At 46.7% G+C, this 22,852-nt stretch overlaps 1 protein-coding gene across 2 annotated transcripts in view; it reads right to left on the bottom strand.

The window, feature by feature from the left end:
* The window catches only part of MAP2K5 (mitogen-activated protein kinase kinase 5), a 127,604-nt gene that overhangs the window by 59,401 nt on the left and 45,351 nt on the right, over positions 1-22,852 (bottom strand). For both annotated transcript variants that reach the window (XM_059858739.1, XM_059858738.1), the window contains exons 10-15: positions 20,131-20,199; positions 19,956-20,037; positions 17,805-17,866; positions 9,970-10,018; positions 4,032-4,105; positions 3,082-3,132 (exon numbers count right to left, since the gene is read on the bottom strand). In XM_059858739.1, the coding sequence (XP_059714722.1) occupies positions 3,082-3,132; positions 4,032-4,105; positions 9,970-10,018; positions 17,805-17,866; positions 19,956-20,037; positions 20,131-20,199 (387 nt within the window). The remainder of the gene's footprint in view (positions 1-3,081; positions 3,133-4,031; positions 4,106-9,969; positions 10,019-17,804; positions 17,867-19,955; positions 20,038-20,130; positions 20,200-22,852) is intronic.

Here is a 22,852-nt window from a genome sequence, read left to right as displayed (position 1 = left end):
AGAAAAAAGAGAAAAAAAGCCCCTGCTCCAAACTATTAATAGCAGGTTTAATGCTTCATGAAATGGAGTGCTGTAAAAAATCTCTGCTGGTTTTTACTTGAAAGCTACAATTTAAGCATTTCCAAGGTCAAGTACAGCATGAAATGCAACAATAAAAGGCTCCCCGAGACTCCTCTCCCCACTGTGCTGCTAATGCACCTGTCTGGGCCAGCCACCTACAAAGGATTTTCACTCTTTAATAATCCAGAGACCTCTGTTAGAAAACAAACTCCCAAATTAGTGCCACTCCAGTGTGGTTTTGGATGTTTACCCTGTGCTGCTGCTCCCAGGTCAGGGCCTTTTATCGCAGCCTGAACGTTAAATAAAAACCACGCTGCTGCCCTGCTCCCTCTGAAAACAACCTTCCAAAACCCCCAAAAACCCCAGCATCTCACCAAACTGACCAAATCTCACTTGTGAGTGACCCCAGCATCTGATTTTACTGGTTTGTAATTCACTGAGTATGATTCACCTGGGCCAGAAATGTTCATGATTCACCACGTCTAGAAATGTTCGCAGCAGCACGGTGGGATTGTTTCAAGCTGATCCATTTTTATACTGACACATTTTCATAGTGATGTATTTTTATACTAATAAATATCCTCACAATGCTGCAGATGTGCAGCCAAGAGTAATTTTATACTGGGATATGGGATGTGCTACCCTGGCCCAAGCAGGTGCTCACAGCCACCCCGTTTTTCAGACCCTTCTTGAGCCACCAAAAAAGATTTATAACTCCCATTAAGAATAAACAATTTAATATTGCTCCAAATTCAAGCTCTAAACTGCAAGTTCCAGTGAGGAACTGTGGGTTCACAAAAGATAAGGGCCAAGAAAATCAGCTTTTTAAACAAAGATGGATTTAAAAGTACAGAAAAGAAGAGGAAAATAGGAATAACATGCATCAAGGCTGCAACACATGGATCACTCTAAGTACACAGCCCAAGGTATTTTCTCTTAAAAATTTCTAGAACTGATTCTTTATCAATTTTTTTTCTATATAAAATGCTGGTGAAATGATTTTAAGGAAATGTGTTTTGCTTGGAAATTTTAATTTCTCAATCAAAAAGCCTTTTTTGTTAAAAAAAAAAAAAAAAAAAACCAAAAAAATCAAAAAGCCTCTTCTTTTTTTCAAAGAAAACCTCAATTTTTTCAAAAGTCTCAAATTCACTGCCAGTCTGCCAAGGGGGTGAAGCAAAGCTTATGACCTTCATTATTTTTTGAGGGCTTGCCTGGAAATTTGGTGACAAACAAACGACTCAATCAAGAGGCAAAGTGATTTTCACACAGAAAATCAGATCGAGCACATTCTGAGCTTAAACTTCTGCTTCACCATTAAGAGATGGAGGCATCACATCCACCCAGAAAGGCTAAAAAAGCAATTTATTTAATGCACACCTGGGAAAGAGAACTGTAATCTTGGTTTGGGCACTAAAAGCATAATGCAATTTAATTCTCAGCCCTGCTTAAGACCAGTTTGAAGCAACAGCTGAGCTGGAAAAGTTGATTAATTTGAAGCTGTTTCTTTGTCTGGATCTCTGTGTTCCAGCTCTTTTTTCATCTCTGTTTTTTATTTAAAACACCCCATTTTTCTGCTGTTCTGAAGTATTTATTTTATGCTATTTCTGAGTGTTCTGATGACACAGGACAGCCCAAGTCTCTCTAGGATGGTGACTTGAGCCTTTCAGAAGCCACACAATGAGCACACCTCGAGTGGAAAAGCACTTAAGCAAATAAATGGGAGCCCTGACAAGAAAATCAGAAAAAAAATACCTGAAAGCGATTAAAGGTCATGGATTTCTCCCTCCCCTTCCCTGAGGTTTGAAAAACACCAGCACCAACCACTTTGTGCTGTTTATATTTTTATTTTAAACCAGCAGAGCACTTCTCTCCTCAGCAATACCAGGAGCAGTTGGCTCAGAGGGTTTTAATGGCCAAAATAAGAGTTGAGAAAGTGCTTTAAAAACTGAGGCAGTGGAGCTCTCAGGGCTGAAATGGGGGATTGAAAAGGATCCAATGGATCTGATGGGAAATCCACCCTGATTTGCACAGAGAAATTTGTGCAGGAAATCCACTCTGGTTTCTGCAGAGAAATTTTGTGCAGAACAATTTGTGCAGAAAATCCACTCTGGTTTGCTCAGGCTGGCACTTGGCAGCTCTGAACCCAAACCCTGCCCCAAATGATGAATTTGTAGCAATGTGCTAAAAGAAAATTAAAAAAAAAAAGGGAATTTAGGGGCTTTAATGTACAGGAACAGGACAAAAGTGGTCTCATGTTAACAAAGGCTGACCAAAATTTGTACAGAGAAGTGAAGTACTGATGGCTTCCTGCCTTCTGAGCTAAAACTTGCACTTTAGTGCCCTGGTGTTATTAATCCCAACGTTTTTAGGGTCAGATTTCCATGGGGTGTTTAGGAATGCCCACCAACTTCTGCTTCCCTAAACTCCACCATTCCCAAAACCTGCTTGGTTTGGGGCTGCCAGTGATCTGCAGAGAGCCACAAGCTGTGAGTGAAAAACTGGCTTTTCCCAATGCCCAACTGGAGGAGGAAAAAAAAAGGAGGAAAAAAAGAGGAGGAAAAAAAGAGGAGGAAAAAAAGAGGAGGAAAAAAAGAGGAGGAAAAAAAGAGGAGGAAAAAAAGAGGAGGAAAAAAAGGAGGAAAAAAGAGGAGGAAAAAAAGAGGAGGAAAAAAAGAGGAGGAAAAAAAGAGGAGGAAAAAAAGAGGAGGAAAAAAAGAGGAGGAAAAAAAGAGGAGGTTTGGTTTTTGGTTTTTCCCAATGCCCAACTGGTTTTTCCCAATGCCCAACTGGCTCTCTTTGTTCCCAGTTGTCACAAGGAGCAAACCCAGCAAAAATATATTAAAAAAAAACCCAAAAAACCACTTTTCCACTATTCCTCCTCCCTCTCAGCACGAAGCAGAGCTGTCCCATGGAATGAAGACAGGGGGTGGGAAGAGATGGAGATCTGAGGGCTGATTTAGGGTATGAGGAGTGAGGACAGATCATTCCACTGAAGCATTATTCCTGCCCCAGCCCACTTACCGCCATGTAAGCATTTGTTCCAACATACGTCTTGGCTATGGAATTCACCAGCTATCAGACAAAACAGTCTGTTAGAACAATATAAAGATAATGTGGAAATAAAATGGGCAATTATTCCTCGTTTAACCTACAATCATCATCCCTATCAATCAACTAAAAATGATGTAAGAAAGGGAAGGGATTTATCCGCCAAGGCGTTGAAAACGATTAAATCTCGCCCGGGCTGGGGAATGAGGATTCCAATTTAAGCAAGCACAGCATTACAGTTTATGGCAGATAACCTTAAACAATGGTGTTAAACAGGATGCTGCTCGTTTCACACCCCAAACCAGTCTGGTATAAACAGTGAACGAGGAGGAAGCGGGATTGAGCGCGCTCGTTTTTCAGTCAGATGTGAATAAAGCCCCAATTCATCCCCTAAACACTGGAGGGACAACAGAGCCTGCCAGCCCATAATACAAGGCTGACCTTCTCTTTGGGCCTCGTGTTTGGCTGAGAGGAAAAGGTGCTGAAATTCAAATCAACAGCACAGCGAGCTCATGGGTCACTAGCAGAGAAGTCCTCCGGGGAGGCCCAAAATGGAAATTAATTAAAATTTGTGCTGCACATTGTCAAAGCCCACCACTATTGTTGCTCCCAATATTAATTTTTATTGTGGGCCAGTTGGGCTCCCCAGACACGTCCCTTGCTCTGCCCTCCCTTTTGTCTGGGCAAAAGGCTCCCAGATCAAAGCTGCATTTCAATGAAGTTTGCTATTCGTAAGTAGTAATTACAATATCAGCAGTTTTTACTGTCATTAAACAATGAACAATCATATTCAGATGGAGGAAAAGTCGCCCAGAGATTAGAAATGAAAAGGGCTGTCCCAGCAGAGAGGGCAGTGCTGTGGGGCTGCCAGGTGATCTGGGCACCAGGAGGGGAATGGGGAGAGATGCAAAGGGGGGATTTACCTGGGTGCTGACCCCAAAGTCACAGAGCTTCACCTGGCCCCGCGTGTTCACCAGCATATTGGAGGGCTTCACATCTGTTTGGGGGGAAAACTGCATTATCCACACTGCCCTGGATAATAAATGCACCATTTATACAGAATATCCTCCACTGGAAGGGAGCCACATCCAAATCCAGCTCCTGGCCTTGCACAGGACAGCCCCAGATATCCAGGGAGCACTGGCATGGTGGCTTTTGATAGGAAATATTACAAATATCTATTTCAATAGGAAATACTACAAATATCTATTTCAATTGGAAATATTACAAGTATCTATTTCAAATGCAGTGGTATCTAAGTCAGCAGCACAAATAGAATTCCACATATATATAAAATACACAAAATACATCATCTCCACACAGATATGAGATGTATTTACCCAGATGACTTTATACAATACCAAAAATGCACATTATTAAAGCTGCAGGTGACACCAGTCTGGAATCTGGAACCAAGAGCACTGATGGACAGGGAAACAACTCACAGGGATTGTGACAAACTGGAAAACCAACCTGAAAAAAGGATGGAATCACACAGAGGTAGATGGAATTACTGCATTTGAACAGGGATTCATCCTGAACTCACAGGGATTTTACCAAACTGCAAAATCAGCCTGAAAAAAGGGATGGAATTCCACAAATAAAGCATCAATGTCCACTCCAAGACCAGAGCATCAGTGCAAATATCCTGATGCTGACTGCCCCTGCTGCCACAGGAGTTGGTGCACTGCTGCAAAATAAAACCAGCTGGGAACAAACTCAGCATCCAGCCTGGCTCTGGTGCAGGGAGCCCTGAACATCTTGGCAGTTCCAGGGATGCCAGTGGGGGAGCAGAACGTGCACGTTACAGCCTGGCTTAAATGTGGGGAGATTAGAGCCTGGCTTTGCCTAATCACTGCCTTCTCCTGTCGGCATGGATTAAAGGCAGCAGCTTGAATCGGTGCCTCCTCTCAAAGTGAGCACTGGTTGGGGGCAGATGGATGAAACCCAACTAGAAAAGAACCTAATTTTGTTTATCATTAGGTTTGCCTTGCTTTAGCAGCTGTTTGCTGGTACCACAGGAGCTGCCTTAATTTGTCTCTGCGATGTGGAAACGCAGAACCTCAATTAAGAGGCTGATTAAAGCTCGCCTCCATTTGAGCTAAAAATCCAGATCAAAAACGGGAGCACCCAGCAGTTCCTGCAGAGCCCAGGTGGATCAGTACTCTGTGAGTGAGGTATCAACGCTGCTGGAACTGTAATTCCTGCAAATCCTGTCATTTTCCCCCAAAAACCCCAGTCCTGGGCATGCAGAGTGCTGATCTCCATCTTTAGGAATTCCACCCACGTGCTGCACTTTTGATGGAGTTTTGCCTCCCCTGGAGCTGAGTGACTTTGCTAAATCCAAGCAGACGTGCTGAGCACACCAGAGGCTCCCTCCTGAATCCTGAACAAGGTGCAGAATGATCCTGTCTCACCTTCTTCCCAAAGAGATGGAGCCACCTCAGAGCTGGGCTTGGCTGGGGGTGGAAGTTGGGAGCACAGAGGGAGTGCTGACATCCCAGCATGTCCAGCTGCTCCCAACTTCCAGGGGAAAACTGAGTCTCACCAGCTCTGCTTTCAGCTGCAACAAAAAGGATCCTGAAATCCACCCCCCACCCAAAGCTGGAAGCATGAGAAAATCCTAAAGGGAAGAAAGCCCTGGGAAATTGGGCCCTGGAGGATGGGCAGGGGAGGCTGGGGACCCTGCAGGGCAGGGGGCAGTCACACAAACCCTGCAGCAGAACCAAACACCACCAAATCAGGGAACTGGCTCAGGTATTTGCTGTGCTTTCCAGTGGCTGTGCTCATTTCCTCAGAGAGGAAAGGAAGTGAGAGCCCTGCAGAAAATATCTGCTGCTGAGAGCAGGGAGACAATCAGCTCGTCAGCACATCAGCCTCGGTCTCATCACCCACTTCACTTAATGGGTTAAATATTTTTTGGGTTTGGGAAACAAGTGTGCATAAATAATGTTCTGCACCATCTGCTTGTGATTAATATTAGTGTTGAGAAGTGAAAGAATTTAAACAAGAGCCAAAAGGGGTCATTATGCTCCCATTACCAGGGCTTGCTTAATACAAATGATTTCTATGAAGCATCATTATGGGGGATGAACAAGTTCTCCTCGTGAGGGAGCTGCCTGAGTAGTTTCACCTCTCTGCAAACAAACAGGACCTCCAAGCTCTTACTCACCAGTAAATAGAACCATCAGAGGTTCAGCTTTTTGAACACCAAACGTTTCACTCCTTGGTGGCATTGAAAAGCAAACAGATTCATGATTGTGTGAGGGGAAAAAAAAGGAAAAAAACAAAGCCCTGAGATGCTTTAAAAGCTGTCTCTTGACTTCTCCTGGCTTTTAAAAACAGCAAACAGCAACAGGCTGGGTTCAAGGAAGGCAGCAGCGTGGTTTGGCAGAGGCCAGGATTAATTTTTTTTTTTAAATAAGCCTTAAGTGGTCCATGAGTGGGCAAGCTTTACATACAGACATAAAGAAATGCATGGAAATATAGAATGTGTGCTCAGCTTCACATACAGACAGAAAGAGATGCATGGAAATATAGAATGTGTGCTCAGCTTTACATACAGACCTTAAAGAAATGCATGGAAATATAGAATGTGTGCTCAGCTTTACATACAAACATCAAGAGATGCATGGAAACCCAGAATGTGTGCTCAGCTTCACATACAGACAGAAAGAAATGCATGGAAATATAGAATGTGTGCTCAGCTTCACATTCAGACATAAAGAAATGCATGGAAATGTAGAATGTGTGCTCAGCTTTACATACAGACAGAAAGAAATGCATGGAAATATAGAATGTGTGCTCAGCTTTACATACAGACAGAAAGAGATGCATGGAAATATAGAATGTGTGCTCAGCTTCACATACAGACCCTAAAGAAATGCATGGAAACCCAGAATGTGTGCTCAGCTTCCCATACAGACATCAAGAACTGCATGGAAATATAGAATGTGTGCTCAGCTTTACATACAGACCCTAAAGAAATGCATGGAAATATAGAATGTGTGCTCAGCTTCACATACAGACATCAAGAAATGCATGGAAACCCAGAATGTGTGCTCAGCTTCACATTCAGACCCTAAAGAAATGCATGGAAATATAGAATGTGTGCTCAGCTTCACATACAGACCCTAAAGAAATGCATGGAAATATAGAATGTGTGCTCAGCTGCACATACAGACAGGAAGAAATGCATGGAAATATAGAATGTGTGCTCAGCTGCCCATACAGACATCAAGAAATGCATGGAAATATAGAATGTGTGCTCAGCTTTACATACAGACCCTCAAGAAATGTATGGAAATATAGAATGTGTGCTCAGCTTCACATTCAGACCCTAAAGAAATGCATGGAAATACAGAATGTGTGCTCAGCTGCACATTCAGACATCAAGAAATGCATGGAAACCCAGAATCCTGGGATGGCTTGGGTGGGAGGGGACCCTAGAGCTCATCCTGTCCCCTCTGCCACGGGCAGGGACAGCTTCCACCATGCCAGGCTGGTAAATCCCCAAACAGCCCTGGGTTTGTCTGTGCTCCATTAGGTGGCCCTAATGCTGATCACATCCCCCAGAAACAAAACAGGAAAGGGGGGAAGACCCAAACTGCAGCTCTGGACATCTCTGGTGAAATCCTCAGCCAACAACCAGGTGGTTTTTACCTTTAACCAAAGCTTTGGTCAAATTCTGCCTGCCCAGAGGTGTGGATTGCTCACCCCAAGCCTTTCAAAAAGCTTGGATTTAATGGTCTTAAAGGTTTTATCCCTCTACCCTTTCCACGATTCCATGGCTTGTGAAAAGCAAATGGAAATTCTATCTACAGTGTTTTGACATCATAATAACAGCAATAACATGATTATTGTTAATAATAATAATAATAGTAATGGTGAGACGCTGGGAATGCTCCTCCAGTGCCTGTCCCTCCCAGCCAGAACAAAGAGCAGTGGAATATCCTTGGATTTCTGATGTCCTGGGGGAAAGGAGATGGTCTGAGTGAGGCACAGAGCTCCTCCTGCCACAGAGCACATCTCCAGGGCCTCAGCTCTCCCTCTTTTCAAACCAGCTCCAGAACTCCCATCTAAACCCCAACCAGGAACTGAGGGACCCAAAGCACAAAATAAAGAAATATTTGTAATAAATACAACCAGCCCCAACAGTCAGAGAGCCAAGTCACCAATGCAGCTCAGTACAATTAAACACAAGTGGGTAACACTGATTTCCTGCAATTCCTTTAAGAAGCAGGTGTGAACAAAGCAAACCACAGCAGATAAAATGCACACAGTCTATACTTATTCTTGAACTTAACAGATTCTGGTTTGTCTTTAGACAAACTTTGACTTTGTACATGATTAGACTTGTTTAATTGCTAATTCCGTTTTAAATCTAAGTTAATTTCTCATTACCCTTCCATTTCTACTTCTTATCCTCTGGGGAAAAGAGCACACTTATCATTGGGACATTCTCACATCTTCCAAGGCACCGGTGGAGGTGTTAATCTTATGTTTATGTTTGATGTGGGTGTGATGACTCCAGCTCGGGTTTATTAATATGCACGGCTATCACCTCATTAGTTGTGAGCTTTGTTTTGAAGTGGAGCTGCAATATTGGCTGAGATGTCTGATCTGCACTAAAAGACTTGCTCATTGTTTGCTTCCTTCTCCTCAATCCCCTGCTCCAGCCCTTCCCTGGAAATTCCCAACTCCTGCTCTGCCCTGGGTGGCACAGCAGGAGAATCAGGAGCCAGAACTCCTCCTTCCCCCTCTGAGCATCAACACCGGGAGAAGCTGAAGGAGATCACCTGGAGAAACAACCACCTGCCTGCCACTGCATCCCTCTGTGCCCTGAACAGACAGAAATTCACATTTTCTGTGGCAGGATGGGAAGAGCAGCATTCAGCTGGAGCAGGCACAGGGAGCAGCAGATGGAAAGAAAGGGAAGGGAGGAGGAGGAGGTAGAAGAGGTCATCAAGAGCTTTTCTTGGTTTCTGGCCTTTTGCAAGAGGACAGATCACTCCATCCTTTGGCCCTGATGGTTTCCACCAGCCCAGCAAGGGCAGGGGAGTTAAAGATGCCCTGAGGTGCTCCTTCCTCAGGAGGGACCTGGCTTAGTGCTCCCAGGATGAGGGAATGGATGTGGGAATACACAGCAACCTCCAGACTCCTTGGAAACATTCAAAACTGAATGAGTTTCTCTTTTTTTCCTATTATTTGGGAAGTCTGGTGTAGGGGGATGTGCTTCTCTGTTCTTTAAACAGCCTTTCCCACATTGTTTTTTGAAGTTTTGGTGGATCTGAATTCCTGTTTCCAAGTAGACACATTTTAAACAAAATTTAACAGTAAAAAGCAAGGAATAAACGAGAAGTTTAAAAAAACCCCACCCCAAATTAGCTCAGGAAAGGGAACAAACAGCAAAACCCCCAAACTGACTGGTGCCCAAGCAGCTTTAAAGCCTTGCCCTGTCCCTGACCATGGCAGGGGACATGATTTCACAGGTCTGAGCCTCCAGCAACACTTGTGGCTGTCACCTGAGCTTTCTGAAGCACCCAAGACAATTCAGTGCCTATTTCTGTTCCCACTCCATCAAACATCTCATTTCCAGCTGGCTTTTTCCACTGGGCACCTCTTTGCAACCCTGAGCTTCTGAATCCCTGTAAAACTCACTCCTCTCCTCAGTGCTTTTCTTTCCAGGGGAGGAGGGAGGGCAAGGAAAGAGCCATAAAAATGTTTTACAAGGAAGAGTGCAAGGTTAATGAGTGAGACTCATTCTGCATTACCCACTGGACTCCAAGCAGATGTTTGCTTGGCCTTTGGAGAAAGTGATGTTAAAATTTCACTGGAGAACACAAAACAGCTGCTACTCACCTCTGTGTAAAATCTTCAGGCTCCACAAATAGGTCAGGCCTTTCACAACCTGTAGGTGAAAGAAAGAAAAAAAAACAAAAAATCACATTTTAGGGATTCCTGATAGGAAAAACTCCCCATTTCAGCTGGGGGGGGGGGGTCAGAGAAGCCAGGAGTAAGAGTGAGGGCAGGACCAGGAAAAGGGGAACCCCACCTCCCTCCCAGGTGAGCCCCTGCTGAAAACCTGCAGCAGGGCCTTTCTTGATGCACAAATTAACAATACACACATGAATTTGGTGCCAGGAGCTGTGAGCTGAACCCAGCTGAGCTCCCACTGCATCCCTTCAGGCACCTCAGGGCATCTTCAACTCCCCTGCCCTTGCTGGGCTGGTGGAAACCATCAGGGCCAAAGGATGGAGTGATCTGTCCTCTTGCAAAAGGCCAGAAACCAAGAAAAGCTCTTGATGACCTCTTCCACCTCCTCCTCCCTTCCCTTTCCTCTGTTTGCTGCACCCTGTGCCTGCTCCTTCACCTTCTTTAATTTACTCAGTGCAAATGTGGAACTTTTCCTCTTGAGCTGTGAAAATTCCCTCATTTTCCTCTCATGTTGGACCAAACACAAAACCACAAATCCTGCTGCATCTCCCAGCAGGGAAATGACAGCTCCTGAACCACAGCTCCTAGAAGGAAATACAGCTCCTAAAAGCAAACACAACTCCTAAATCTGGGCAGGGTTCAAAATTTGCTCCTTCCACCACCAAAGCTGCTAAAGCCAAACTCCAAACCCAGCTACAGAACTCAAGCAGCACAAAATCCCAGCCACAAAATCCCAGCCACAAAAACCCAGCCACAAAATCCCAGCCACAAAAACCCAGCCACAAAATCCCAGCCACAAAAACCCAGCCACAAAATCCCAGCCACAAAAACCCAGCCACAAAAACCCAGCCACAAAAACCCAGCCACAAAAACCCAGCCACAAAAACCCAGCCACAAAAACCCAGCCTGAGCTCCCCAGCCCATCCCTGCTGGCTCTTTCCAACCCTCCCCATCTCGGAGGTGAAGTTTAATTCCATTTCCAAGAGGTTTTCCTCATGGCTCTCCAGAACCAGGAAGCATTTCTGACACTGTCCAAGTGGTGTGAGCTCTGCAGTCAAGACAATTCATTTCCTGTGCTCTGAGCAGCCCAAAATGAAATTATTTATGTTGCAGTGATGGAGCAGAAGTGCTGAAAATGGCACAGAGGGAAAGCAGAGAGCACAGTCATTTTCTGCTTTCCTCCTGGACCAGAAACTCTTCCAAAAGTTAAATTTATTCTGTAAGAAAGATGATGCTGGTGGAATCAGAATCTTTTTGTAAAGCAAATAATGATGGTGGAGCCCAAAGAAATTGTTCCAGGAGATAATTCCTCCCTTAAACTCACTCCAAACTCAAACACCTCCTGCCTTCAGATGCTTTTTACCTTTAACAAAAGCTTTGGCCAAATTCTGCCTGCCCAGAGGTGTGGCTTGTTCACCTCAAGCCTTTCAAAAAGCTTGGATTTAATGGTCTTAAAGGGCTTTCTCCAACCTTAATCCTTCTGTGATTCCATGGCTTGTGAAAAGCAAATGGAAATTTTATCTACAGTGTTTTGACAGCAGCAATAACATTAAAATAATATTATTTAATAACAAATAACAAAAAATATAAATAGAAATTAATTTAAATATAAATATACACACAAATATAAATTATAATCTACCAATGCAAAAATAAATCAAGGAGATTCAACATTTCAAACCTCCTCCAATGGCCAAAGGGATTTTCAGACCAGTAAACTCTTTGATAATTAAAAATGTGTTTAGACTATGGAAAATCTTTAAAAGCACAGTAAATTATTTAGTTTAAAGCAAGCATCCATTAAAAAAAAAAAAAAAAAGGGAACCATTTCTCAGGAAACAAATCAACAGCTGTGAGCTCCTAAACATCTTTATTATGGAGCATGTCTGGGTAAGCAGCGAGGGGAGCCATGGAATTAACCAAACTCTCCCTTCAGACTGTCTGGGTGTACAGAGGAATAAAAAAGGAGTTTTCCCCTTCATCCTGGGCTGTAAATCTGCTCACAGGAGCCCCCCAGATGGGCTCAGCTCGTGATTCACTCCCCTTACATTTGCCTGCTAGGGAAGGACTCTCCAGCATTAAATATTATTCTGGGACGGGAGGGGAGAATCTTTTGATTGCAGCCAGAGCAGGAATTATTGGCATTCACTGAAGGAGGCTTTCCAACAATGCCTTGACAAAGCCTTGACACAAAAAGTGCTTCCACCTGCTGTCAATCTCTCACTCTGCTGACAGTTCAAGTGCACATCCTTTCAGGGAGAGCTTCAATCAACAGCACAGAGCACAATGTCACTGCTCCAGCAAGGGAGGGAAAACAAATGTGTGAAGAGGCACCGAGGCAGAGGGGCTGAGACAGCCCCAGCCCAGGGCAGCAGCACCACCCCAGGAGAGGCCACAGCCTCACTCTGGGCTCCCAAAATCTGCTTTTCCCTGAGGAAACACTCCAGCCCTCCACAGCAACAGAAACAGGAGGAAGGAGAGAGACTGAGGGGATTTGCCCTTCTCACTGATGGTGCCTCACAAAGGGAGCAGGGATGGAATTCAGAGGGAGGGCAGAGATCCCTCCACATCTCCTGAGAGCACTGGGATTGTCCAGCCTGGAGAAAAGCAGCTCCAGGGTGACCCAGCTGTCACCTTGCAGTGCCTGAAGGAACCAAAACCGGAGATGGAGAGAGACAACTCCCAAGGGATGGAGGGACAGGGAGGGGGAATGGCTCCCAGTGCCAGAGGGCAGGGCTGGCTGGGACACTGGGAACGAGGAATTGTTCCCTGGCAGGCTGGGCAGGCCCTGGCACAGGTGCCCAGAGCAGCTGGGGCTGCCCCTGGATCCCTGGAATGCCCAAGGGCAGGCTGGACAGGGAGCCATTCCCTGGCTCCTGTCCCTCATCCCAGTCCCTCTGCAGCTCTCCTGGAGCCCCTGCAGGGGCTCTGAGCTCTCCCTGGATCCTTCCCTTCTGCAGGTGAGCACCCCCTGCCCTCCCAGCCCCTGGAGCAGCTCTGGAATTGCCCCCCATCCATGCCAAGGCTGGCTGAGAAGGCAGAAGAGAGAAGGACAAACCCAGGGGTGCCCAGTTAGAACCATTTAGGCTGGGAAAGCCCCCCCAGACCAACGAGCCCAAGGCCAGAAACCCCAAAGCTGGAGCCAGAGGAGTGCTGGGATGCAGGGGATGCCTGCATGTGCTGCATCCTTCCCCTCTGGAGATGGCTTCCCTTTAAAACTTGCACCAATTGCAGGTCACACCTGTCAGCAAGCAGCTTCCGTGGACTCATGCACTGGCCACGTCTTGGGAGAATGAAAAAATAAATGACTGTGGACATGGGGATGGAAAAAAAACCCTGGGGGAAAGAAATGTTGGAAGCTGCAGGTTTTGTCTCCAAAATCCATCCACGAGCTGCAGCTTTTGTCTGTCTGTCCTCCTCCAGCCAGCCCGGGAGCTGGGTAATCCCCAGGACTCAGCACCAAGGTGCCCCAGCCCCCCAAAAGGCTCTGCTGCCCCTCAGACACAGCCTGGGGAGGCTCCAAGGAGCCCCTGAGCAATTCCAGGGAAAACAAAAGGCTCCTGCTGCCTCCTCCCAACAGCTCCACTGTGCCAAGAGCAGCACCAGAGCCCAGGAGCTGCCAGGGCTGGCTCAGCCTCAGCGCTCCCCTCCTGCTCCAGGAGCTTCCCTTCTCTGAAACTCCTTTGTTCCCCTCCTTCCTGAGCCCCTGCTCTGCACTGGGAACTGGAGGCAGGAAATAAAAACTGGGAAAAGTGAAATATCCACCTCAGGGAGTCGGGCAATAGGAAATGAAATAACCAGGAAAAGTGAAATATCCACCCCAGGGAGTCAGGCTCCCAGGCAGGAAATAGGAAATGAAACAACCAGGAAAAGTGAGATATCCATGTCAGGGAGCCAGGCTCACAGGAGGAAATAAAAACTAGGAAAAGTGAAATATCCACCTCAGGGAGTGAGGCTCATGAGCAGGAAATAGGAAATGAAACAAGCAGGAAAAGTGAGATATTCATGTCAGGGAGCCAGGCTCACAGGAGGAAATAAAAACTAGGAAAAGTGAAATATCCACCTCAGGTAATAGGAAATAAAATAACCAGGAAAAGTGAGATATTCATGTCAGGGAGTGAGGCAGGAAATAAAAACTAGGAAAAGTGAGATATACACCCCAGGTAACAGGAAATAAAATAACGAGGAAAAGTGAGATATTCATGTCAGGGAGTGAGGCTCATGAGTAGGAAATAGGAAATGAAATAACCAGGAAAAGTGAAATACCCACCCCAGGGAGTCAGGCTCATGAGCAGGAAATAGGAAATGAAATAACCAGGAAAAGTGAGATATCCATGTCAGGGAGTGAGGCAGGAAATAAAAACTAGGAAAAGTGAGATATACACCTCAGGTAATAGGAAATAAAATAACCAGGAAAAGTGAGATATCCATGTCAGGGAGTGAGGCTCATGAGTAGGAAATAGGAAATGAAATAACCAGGTAAAGTGAAATATTCATGTCAGGGAGGAATCAGGCTCACAGGCAGGAAATAAAAACTAGGAAAAGTGAGATATCCACCTCAAGGAGTGAGGCTCTCAGGCAGGAAATAGGAAATGAAATAACCAGGAAAAGTGAGATATTCATGTCAGGGAGTGAGGCAGGAAATAAAAACTAGGAAAAGTGAGATACCCACCTCAGGGAGTGAGGCTCCCAGGCAGGAAATAGGAAATGAAGCAAGCAGGAAAAGTGAGATCTGCCTGTCAGGGAGCCAGGCTCACAGGAGGAAATAAAAACTAGGAAAAGTGAGATATCCACCTCAGGGAGTGAGGCTCTCAGGCAGGAAATAGGAAATAAAACAACCAGGAAAAGTGAGATATCCATGTCAGGGAGTGAGGCAGGAAATAAAAACTAGGAAAAGTGAGATATACACCTCAGGTAATAGGAAATAAAATAACCAGGAAAAGTGAGATATTCATGTCAGGGAGTGAGGCTCATGAGTAGGAAATAGGAAATGAAATAACCAGGTAAAGTGAAATATTCATGTCAGGGAGGAATCAGGCTCACAGGCAGGAAATAAAAACTAGGAAAAGTGAGATATCCACCTCAAGGAGTGAGGCTCTCAGGCAGGAAATAGGAAATGAAATAACCAGGAAAAGTGAGATATCCATGTCAGGGAGTGAGGCAGGAAATAAAAACTAGGAAAAGTGAGATATCCACCTCAGGGAGTGAGGCTCCCAGGCAGGAAATAGGAAATGAAGCAAGCAGGAAAAGTGAGATCTGCCTGTCAGGGAGCCAGGCTGGCTGATCAGGGCCAAGCTGAGCCCGGGGGATGAAACCCCAGCCATGGAGACACCAAAGGTGGGGCTGGAGAGCAGCACTGGGGGTGAGAGGAGAACGGAGGGGAGCACCTGTGGAATGCAAGGGGAGGATGGGGGAGAGAGAAACCCAGGGGGTGATGGCTGAAACCCACAGCAAGACCAGGAGGAGGAATGAGCAGCTGAGGGAATGCTGGAAGCCCATCCCAGCTGATCAAACCATCCTCATCATCCTCCTCAGGAAAATGGGGACACTGGGAGCAACTCCCCAGCCAGAGGGGAGAGGAGATGAAAGATTCTGCCTGTGAGCTGAGGTGAAAAGCTCTCAAAGTGCAGCAGGAGCTGCCAGGTACATAATGAGCAGGTTTGAAGCTGCTCAGAGGAAGCAGCATCAGAGAGGGATGTTCATCACCCTGGGCAGGCCACACAAATGAAGAGGAAAGGAGAGCTGTGAATTACAATGAACAGAGACCAAATAGCTGCCTGTGCTGGATTAAAGGATTTAAATTGTCAGCTTGATGTATAATGAATGTGAAAAGCCAGCACTTAATTAAATGGCACATGATAGAATAACTTTGTTATGCTTTAAACTGCTTAAGTTATCAAAGTGTGCCTGATATTTGGCAATTGTTTTGCAGTATCTCCCTGCCTGGTGAGATCCACTGAGACCCTGGTCATTACCCTCTGCTCAGCTCGGGGGGAAGATGGATTTTTTTTGAACTTTTGAGTTTTCTGTTGGTCTGTAATTTGAGTTTTCAATCATGGCCAGCGAATTTGCAGCAGCTGAAGGCTGCAGAGCCCCAAGGATGAGCTGCCAGGGGCTTTAAGGCTCCCACTGTCAACACCTCAAGGGCAAACCCAGGAGATCTGAGGGTTTTTCAGGCAGCACAGCCTCACCACCCCAAAACCGACCCCAATTAACCCTTCCCTGGGGCTGCTCCAGGGTGGAAGGGGTGAGAGACCAGCCTGGGGCAGCTCTGCCTTGTGCCAAGGGAAAAACCTCATCCTCCTTGAGCAGGACAATCTGTTCTGCCCCTGCATTTTGGGGGCAGGAACCAACCCAGCCCTCAGAGCTGGCAAGGAAAACCCACGGAGCAACCACAGAGAGAGGGCTGGAAAACCAGGGGAGTCCCTCTGGCCAGAACAAGGACAGCCAGGATGGAAACCACCCCCTCAGAGACAAAGGAGCCCCAGAGGATCCTGAGCCACCTCCTGAGGGCACCACGGGGAGCAGAAGGGCTCAAGGGGCTGATTAAAGCAATAATCTAATAAATCAAGGTGATTAAAAGCACTTCTCCATCCTGATGGGAAGAAATGCTGACAGGAAGGGATGTGGCCACCCAGACTTCCAGCAAATTCTTTTGTTTCCCCATCCCAGTCCATGCACTCCATCCTTTCACACGGGTTTGAGGCAGAGAATCCTGCAATGGTTTGGGTTGGGAGGGACCTCAAATCCCACCCAGTGCCCCCCCTGCCATGGCAGGGACACCTCCCACTGCCCCAGGAGCTCCAAACCCTGCCCAGCCTGGCCTGGGACACTCCAGGGATCCAGGGGCAGCCCCAGCTGCTCTGGAATTCCATCCCAGCCAGGAATTCATTCCCAAAATCCATCTCAATCTCCACTTTTCCAACCTCAAGCCATTCCCTGTGTGCTGTCCCTCCATCCCTTGTCCCAAGTCCCTCTCCTTGGAGCCCTCTCCTGCAGGCTGGACCATCCCAGCTCCCACCTTTCCCTCCCAGCAGTCCCACCCCCCATCCCACACTCCCAGATGTGCTGCTCATTCCCATCCCCCATCCCACACTCCCAGATGTGCTGCTCATTCCCACCCCTCATCCCACACTCCCAGAGGTGCTGCTCATTCCCACCCCTCATCCCACACTCCCAGAGGTTGTGCTGCTCATTCCCATCCCCCATCCCACACTCCCAGAGGATGTGCTGCTCATTCCCATCCCTCATCCCACAATCCCAGAGGATGTGCTGCTCATTCCCACCCCTCATCCCACAATCCCAGAGGTTGTGCTGCTCATTCCCATTCCCCATCCCACACTCCCAGAGGTTGTGCTGCTCATTCCCATTCCCCATCCCACACTCCCAGAGGTTGTGCTGCTCATTCCCACCCCTCATCCCACACTCCCAGAGGTTGTGCTGCTCATTCCCATTCCCCATCCCACACTCCCAGAGGTTGTGCTGCTCATTCCCATTCCCCATCCCACACTCCCAGAGGATGTGCTGCTCATTCCCAGCCCTCATCCCACACTCCCAGAGGATGTGCTGCTCATTCCCAAGGCAGCTTTCCCTCACCCCAGAGCCCCTGAGCACAGGGGATGGCTGGAGCAGCAGGAGAGAGGCAGGACCCTCCTCCCACACGGACCCTGGAGCTGCCCCAGCCCCCCAGTGCCCACCCAAACCCAGATTTTCCACCCCCAAGTGCAGAACTGAGAGACAAAAAGCAATAAATTACTCACAGCCACCGCTATCCTTCCGAGGACGTGTTCTGGAATTTTCCTGTACACATCCAGGGACCCCCCTGCAGGGACAAACAGCACGTGCTCAGCTGCTGCCAGATCAAACAGTGCCCCAGATTTGAAGCCCCAGGGGTTTTCTAGGCCTTGGTTATTAATAAAAACACCCAGAGTGATGGAGCAATGGCTGGGCAGAAATAACTGACCCTCAAACCCTGCCAAACTCTGCAGAAACACCAAGCAGCACTCAGGGAGCTCTCACCACACCCCTGATTCCTGCCTGTAGCACTGACACTCAGAAAACAGCAGAGACAAAACGTTAGAAAACCTTCCAGCCATAAATGTCAACGTTAAAGAACTCCAAACTGCGTGGGAAAATGTCTTGGGGATAACAAAATCATCCCAAAAAGCAGATTTCAAGGTCCAAAGTATCCCAGCTCTTGTCCCCTCAGAGCTGCTGCTACCATTCTGTGGTATCCAAAATTTACACTCAGGATTCAATGGATAGAAATATCCAATTAAATGGCTATAAATGGCCATTGAGATGGACAGAAATATCCATTTTATATCCATGATTAAAGCCATCTCCTCCTGCCATCACACCAGGAGGGTTTGTCTGGGTCCACACTGATGCCTGAAATAAAATTCCTGGGGAAGCAGTTGAAGTTTTCCCAGTAAACCCAGAATGGGAAAGAAGCTGGCACAGCCCTGTCAGCATCCCCCACTCATGGGGACATGGAATTCCCCCTAAATCCCTACAGGTCTTCCCAAGGGATTGGGAAACCTCCCTCCTCTCCTGCAAAAAACCTCAGCATCAAACCAGAGTCCAAAATGAAATACAAATTCTTCAGGCAAGGAAAGAAACTGAAACTGAGAATTAAAAATTGACAAACTGCTGTCCCAGGGCACTGTCCCTGCATTTCCTTGGGAATATCCCAAATTCAGACACCAGCACAGGTGACAAACTGCTGTCCCAGGGCACTGTCCCTGCTTTTCCTCAGGAATATCCCAAATTCAGACACCACCATGGGTCACAAACTGCTGTCCCAGGGCACTGTCCCTGCTTTTCCTTGGGAATATCCCAAATTCAGACACCAGCACAGGTCACAAATTGCTGTCCCAGGGCACTGTCCCTGCATTTCCTTGGGAATATCCCAAATTCAGACACCACCATGGGCCACAAACTGCTGTCCCAGGGCACTGTCCCTGCATTTCCTTGGGAATATCCCAAATTCAGACACCAGCACAAGTCACAAACTGCTGTCCCAGGGCACTGTCCCTGCTTTTCCTTGGGAATATCCCAAATTCAGACACCAGCACAGGTCACAAACTGCTGCCCCAGGGCACTGTCCCTGCTTTTCCTTGGGAATATCCCAAATTCAGACACCAGCACAGGTCACAAACTGCTGCCCCAGGGCACTGTCCCTGCTTTTCCTCCAGGAATATCCCAAATTCAGACACCAGCACAGGTCACAAACTGCTGTCCCAGGGCACTGTCCCTGCTTTTCCTCAGGAATATCCCAAATTCAGACACCAGCACAGGTCACAAACTGCTGTCCCAGGGCACTGTCCCTGCTTTTCCTTGGGAATATCCCAAATTCCCCAGCCAAGGGCTGGGAGGGCTCTGGAATTCCTGGCTCTGGGGTCAGGGATGGTTTTGGGGTGAGGATTCACGTGGGGAGGAACGAGGGGCTCCAGAAGGAACTCGGCAGCGAGCTGGGAAACAGCTGGGCTGGAAAATAACTCCTTGCCTGGTAATTAAGAGACCATTTCCACTGCAAACACCCAGGACATTGGGTTAATAGATTTCTTGAAAGGAAAAGCTGTTTTGGCTATCAGAACACTCCAAGTGAGGAACAGCTGTTTTGTCAGCGAGGACAGATTGCACGGGAGGCTCAAATACCAAACCACAAATTAAGGCTGCCTTTATTCCTCTTCTGTTTACATTTTCCATAAAAGTAAGCGAAGTTCCACGCAGGGAAAATGCAGAATGTCCCCCCACCCCCAATTCCAGCCTGCTCTGGTTCTTTAACTACCTGCAATATTATTAATACTCCACATTTTCGAGTCTTACTGTTGCATTTCGTTCTAGCAAAAAAGAATTCTCTCCTTTAATTACTTGGCAATCAAAAGCAAAGTGGATCCACTACTCACCATCCATGAACTCTGTGCACAATGAAATCCTGTTTTCTACAAAAAAAGCACCATAAAATCCTATGATATACGAGGAGTCACACTGGGAAAAGAGAGAAAAAAGCCACGAGGCTGTTTTAAAACCTGCTGTAAGAAAACTGAGGTAAAGATAATTCCAGTGGTGAAATCCACCCACCTTGTAAAGAATTTCTAACTCTGACATGATCTGCTTCTGGAGCTCCAGTGTTATGTCCAAGGGTATGACCTGAAAGGCAGAAACACACAGAGCTCATGTAAAAGGGAAGTGAATAATTCAAAATAAAGATCCTGGAGATCCACGGAATAATGATGACTGTGGGGTTACAAGGAGGAGAGGAATAGGTGGAAAGAATATTTTAACAGGAAGGAAATTTTGTCAACATCCCAAGTGCCCAGCAGGGCCAAAGCACCAGGGACTGCAGCCAAAGCAGCTGCACCTCCTGCAATCCTAAATTCCCAGGGTTTTCCAGGGCAGACCCTCTGAACAAGGCACTGAAACTCAAACTGAACACAGAATTCCTTGCCACAGCCCTTTGAAGACCTCAACTGTTAGCTCTGCTGGGCCCAGTGCTGTGAGCCAGGCTGTCTGCCCAGCCAGCCCCTCACCAGCTGATTTCACTCATTTCACTGCTCCACACTTGAGGCTGAAGGGAAGCAGGACTCAGCTTCCAGAGGCAGCAGCACAAACATCCCAGGACAGTGCTGACAGAGCAGAGCACAGCACGGGGAGCCCACTTCCCAGGCAGCACCAAGGTCTGGCTCCAGGAGCAGCCCAGAGCTGCTCCAGGGCTGTTTGTAAAAGCTGCCACTGAACTGAATTGTACAAGTGGAGCACAGAGCTGCCAGGAAACATTCACCACCCTGGTCCAGATCAATGATCACTGGCCAACAATACTCACTCACAATTTTTCCAGCCTGAAAACCCCAGAAGTTCATCTGCTGGGATCCCACCAGGGGTGTTCTTTGCATTTCACCAAATTCCATCCTGGCACTGGTGGCAAATCAACATTTTATCTCGCTCACTTCTAATCCCAGCCAGGAATTCCTCTGACCAAAGACATCCCTGGCATCCCAAAGCCAGGCCTAGCATGAGGAAAGGTCTGGAGCTCATTTGCATGAACCCTAATTACAAACCCCCCAATAATGAGGATAACTGGGAAAGCAGAGCTTTCCCATTTCCAGGGGGTCAGGACACCAAGGGAAGGGCACAGACAGAGGAATTACAAGATTATTTCACCCCAAAATTAATGAGGGGAGATCAGCCTCACTTCCTCTGCAAATTATTTCACTGTTTTCTTCCAGTGTGGCTTGTGTGACCCCACCTCATGTCAAGGCTGGAGGAAATTTCTTTATTCACAGCACAAAAAGAGGGGAAAAAATATTTCTATCTCACCTTAACCTGCATTTATCATCTCCTTTTGTACGAAATTTCCAAGCCCATTTTGCAGGGGTAAAAAAACTTCCAGGGATTCATGAGGAGACAGTTTCCAGCACGGGCTGGAACTGTGTTAAACCCAAAAAAAAAATCCCAAAAAAATCTCAGAGTCACTGCTGCTGAGAATGAAGCTGGAAATTAATACCTGGATGCAAATTCCTGGAATCCTGGAATGGTTTGGGTGGGAAAAGCCCTTGAAGGGATCTCATTCCACCTTCCCCACCCCAGGGTGCTCCACGCCCTGTCCAGCCTGGCCTTGGACACTCCAGGGTGGGGAATGCAGGATCTCCCTGGGAACACTCAATAATTGAATGGATTTGGGGTTTTTTAGCCTAAAAAACCAAGAACTTTGCAGCACCAGCCATTACTGCCCTGGCACCCCCTGAGTGTGCCCAGGGAAAGGGCTGAGCTGGGCACGGATGCTGGACCAGAAGGACTTTTTAAAAATGAATTTAAATGACATGCAGATCCTCTGATCTCCCTAATGAAGTTTCTGCCCAAAATTCAGCAATTTTGGAGCCCTCAGACCCAGGGGAAAGTATGAACTTTGGAGTTGAGCTGGGGATGGATGTTGGACCAGAAGGACTTCTCAAAAATGACATGCAAGTCCTCTGGGAAGCTCTGTGACCTTCCTGGCCAAGCTGCATCTCCATCAACAATTTACTCCATCTACAATTTACTCCATCTACAATTTACTCCATCTACAATTTACTCCATCTACAATTTACTCCATCTACAATTTACTCCATCTACAATTTACTCCATCTACAATTTACTCCATCTACAATTTACTCCACCTACAATTTACTCCCTGCTCAGCTGGAATGAGGGAGAGGCCATGGAAAAATCCAGAATAACCCCAGCAGTTCCTCACGGGCTGCCACAGGTGCCTCCCTCCATTTCTGTCTCCACTAAAGGGAGGCAGAGCAAAAATCCCAGGTCACTCTCAGAAATTCTGCTTTAATTGAATTCAGACTTTGTTGTCTTCTACAGCGTGCACAGCTCCAGGGAGATCTGGGGGATTGTGGGCAGGGAGAATAAATAATAAAGGTAATAACGATAATTAAATAAAATTCAGCTAAAAGCAGTGGGAGAATGGCAGAAAGCAGTGCAGCCTCATGGTTTTCACCTTTAAATTTTTAAATTAAAGGGGATTCTCCCCTTTAAATAGGAAAAAGGGACTTGGAAAAAGGGATGAAGGGATGGAGGTTAAGGTTATGCAAAATATGAAAAGTGGTCCATCACTGAGGGATCATGTTATGGATTATTAGCACTGGGTTGGTTATTATAATAATCATTTAATCTTATTTATAATAAGGGCTGCTGGAAGTGTTTTAGTCAACAGGTTTGTGGTTATCTTGTGCAATTAAATCTGTATTTTATCATTTTAAAAAGCCCCAAAATTACTTTTTTTTGGGCTTTTCTTCAAGTGAAATAATAATTA

Source organism: Haemorhous mexicanus, chromosome 13, assembly GCF_027477595.1.
Source record: "Haemorhous mexicanus isolate bHaeMex1 chromosome 13, bHaeMex1.pri, whole genome shotgun sequence".
Taxonomy (NCBI): Eukaryota; Metazoa; Chordata; class Aves; order Passeriformes; family Fringillidae; genus Haemorhous; species Haemorhous mexicanus.
The sequence above is the reverse complement of the archived record's forward strand: the minus strand, read 5'-3'. Positions and strand labels throughout refer to the sequence as shown.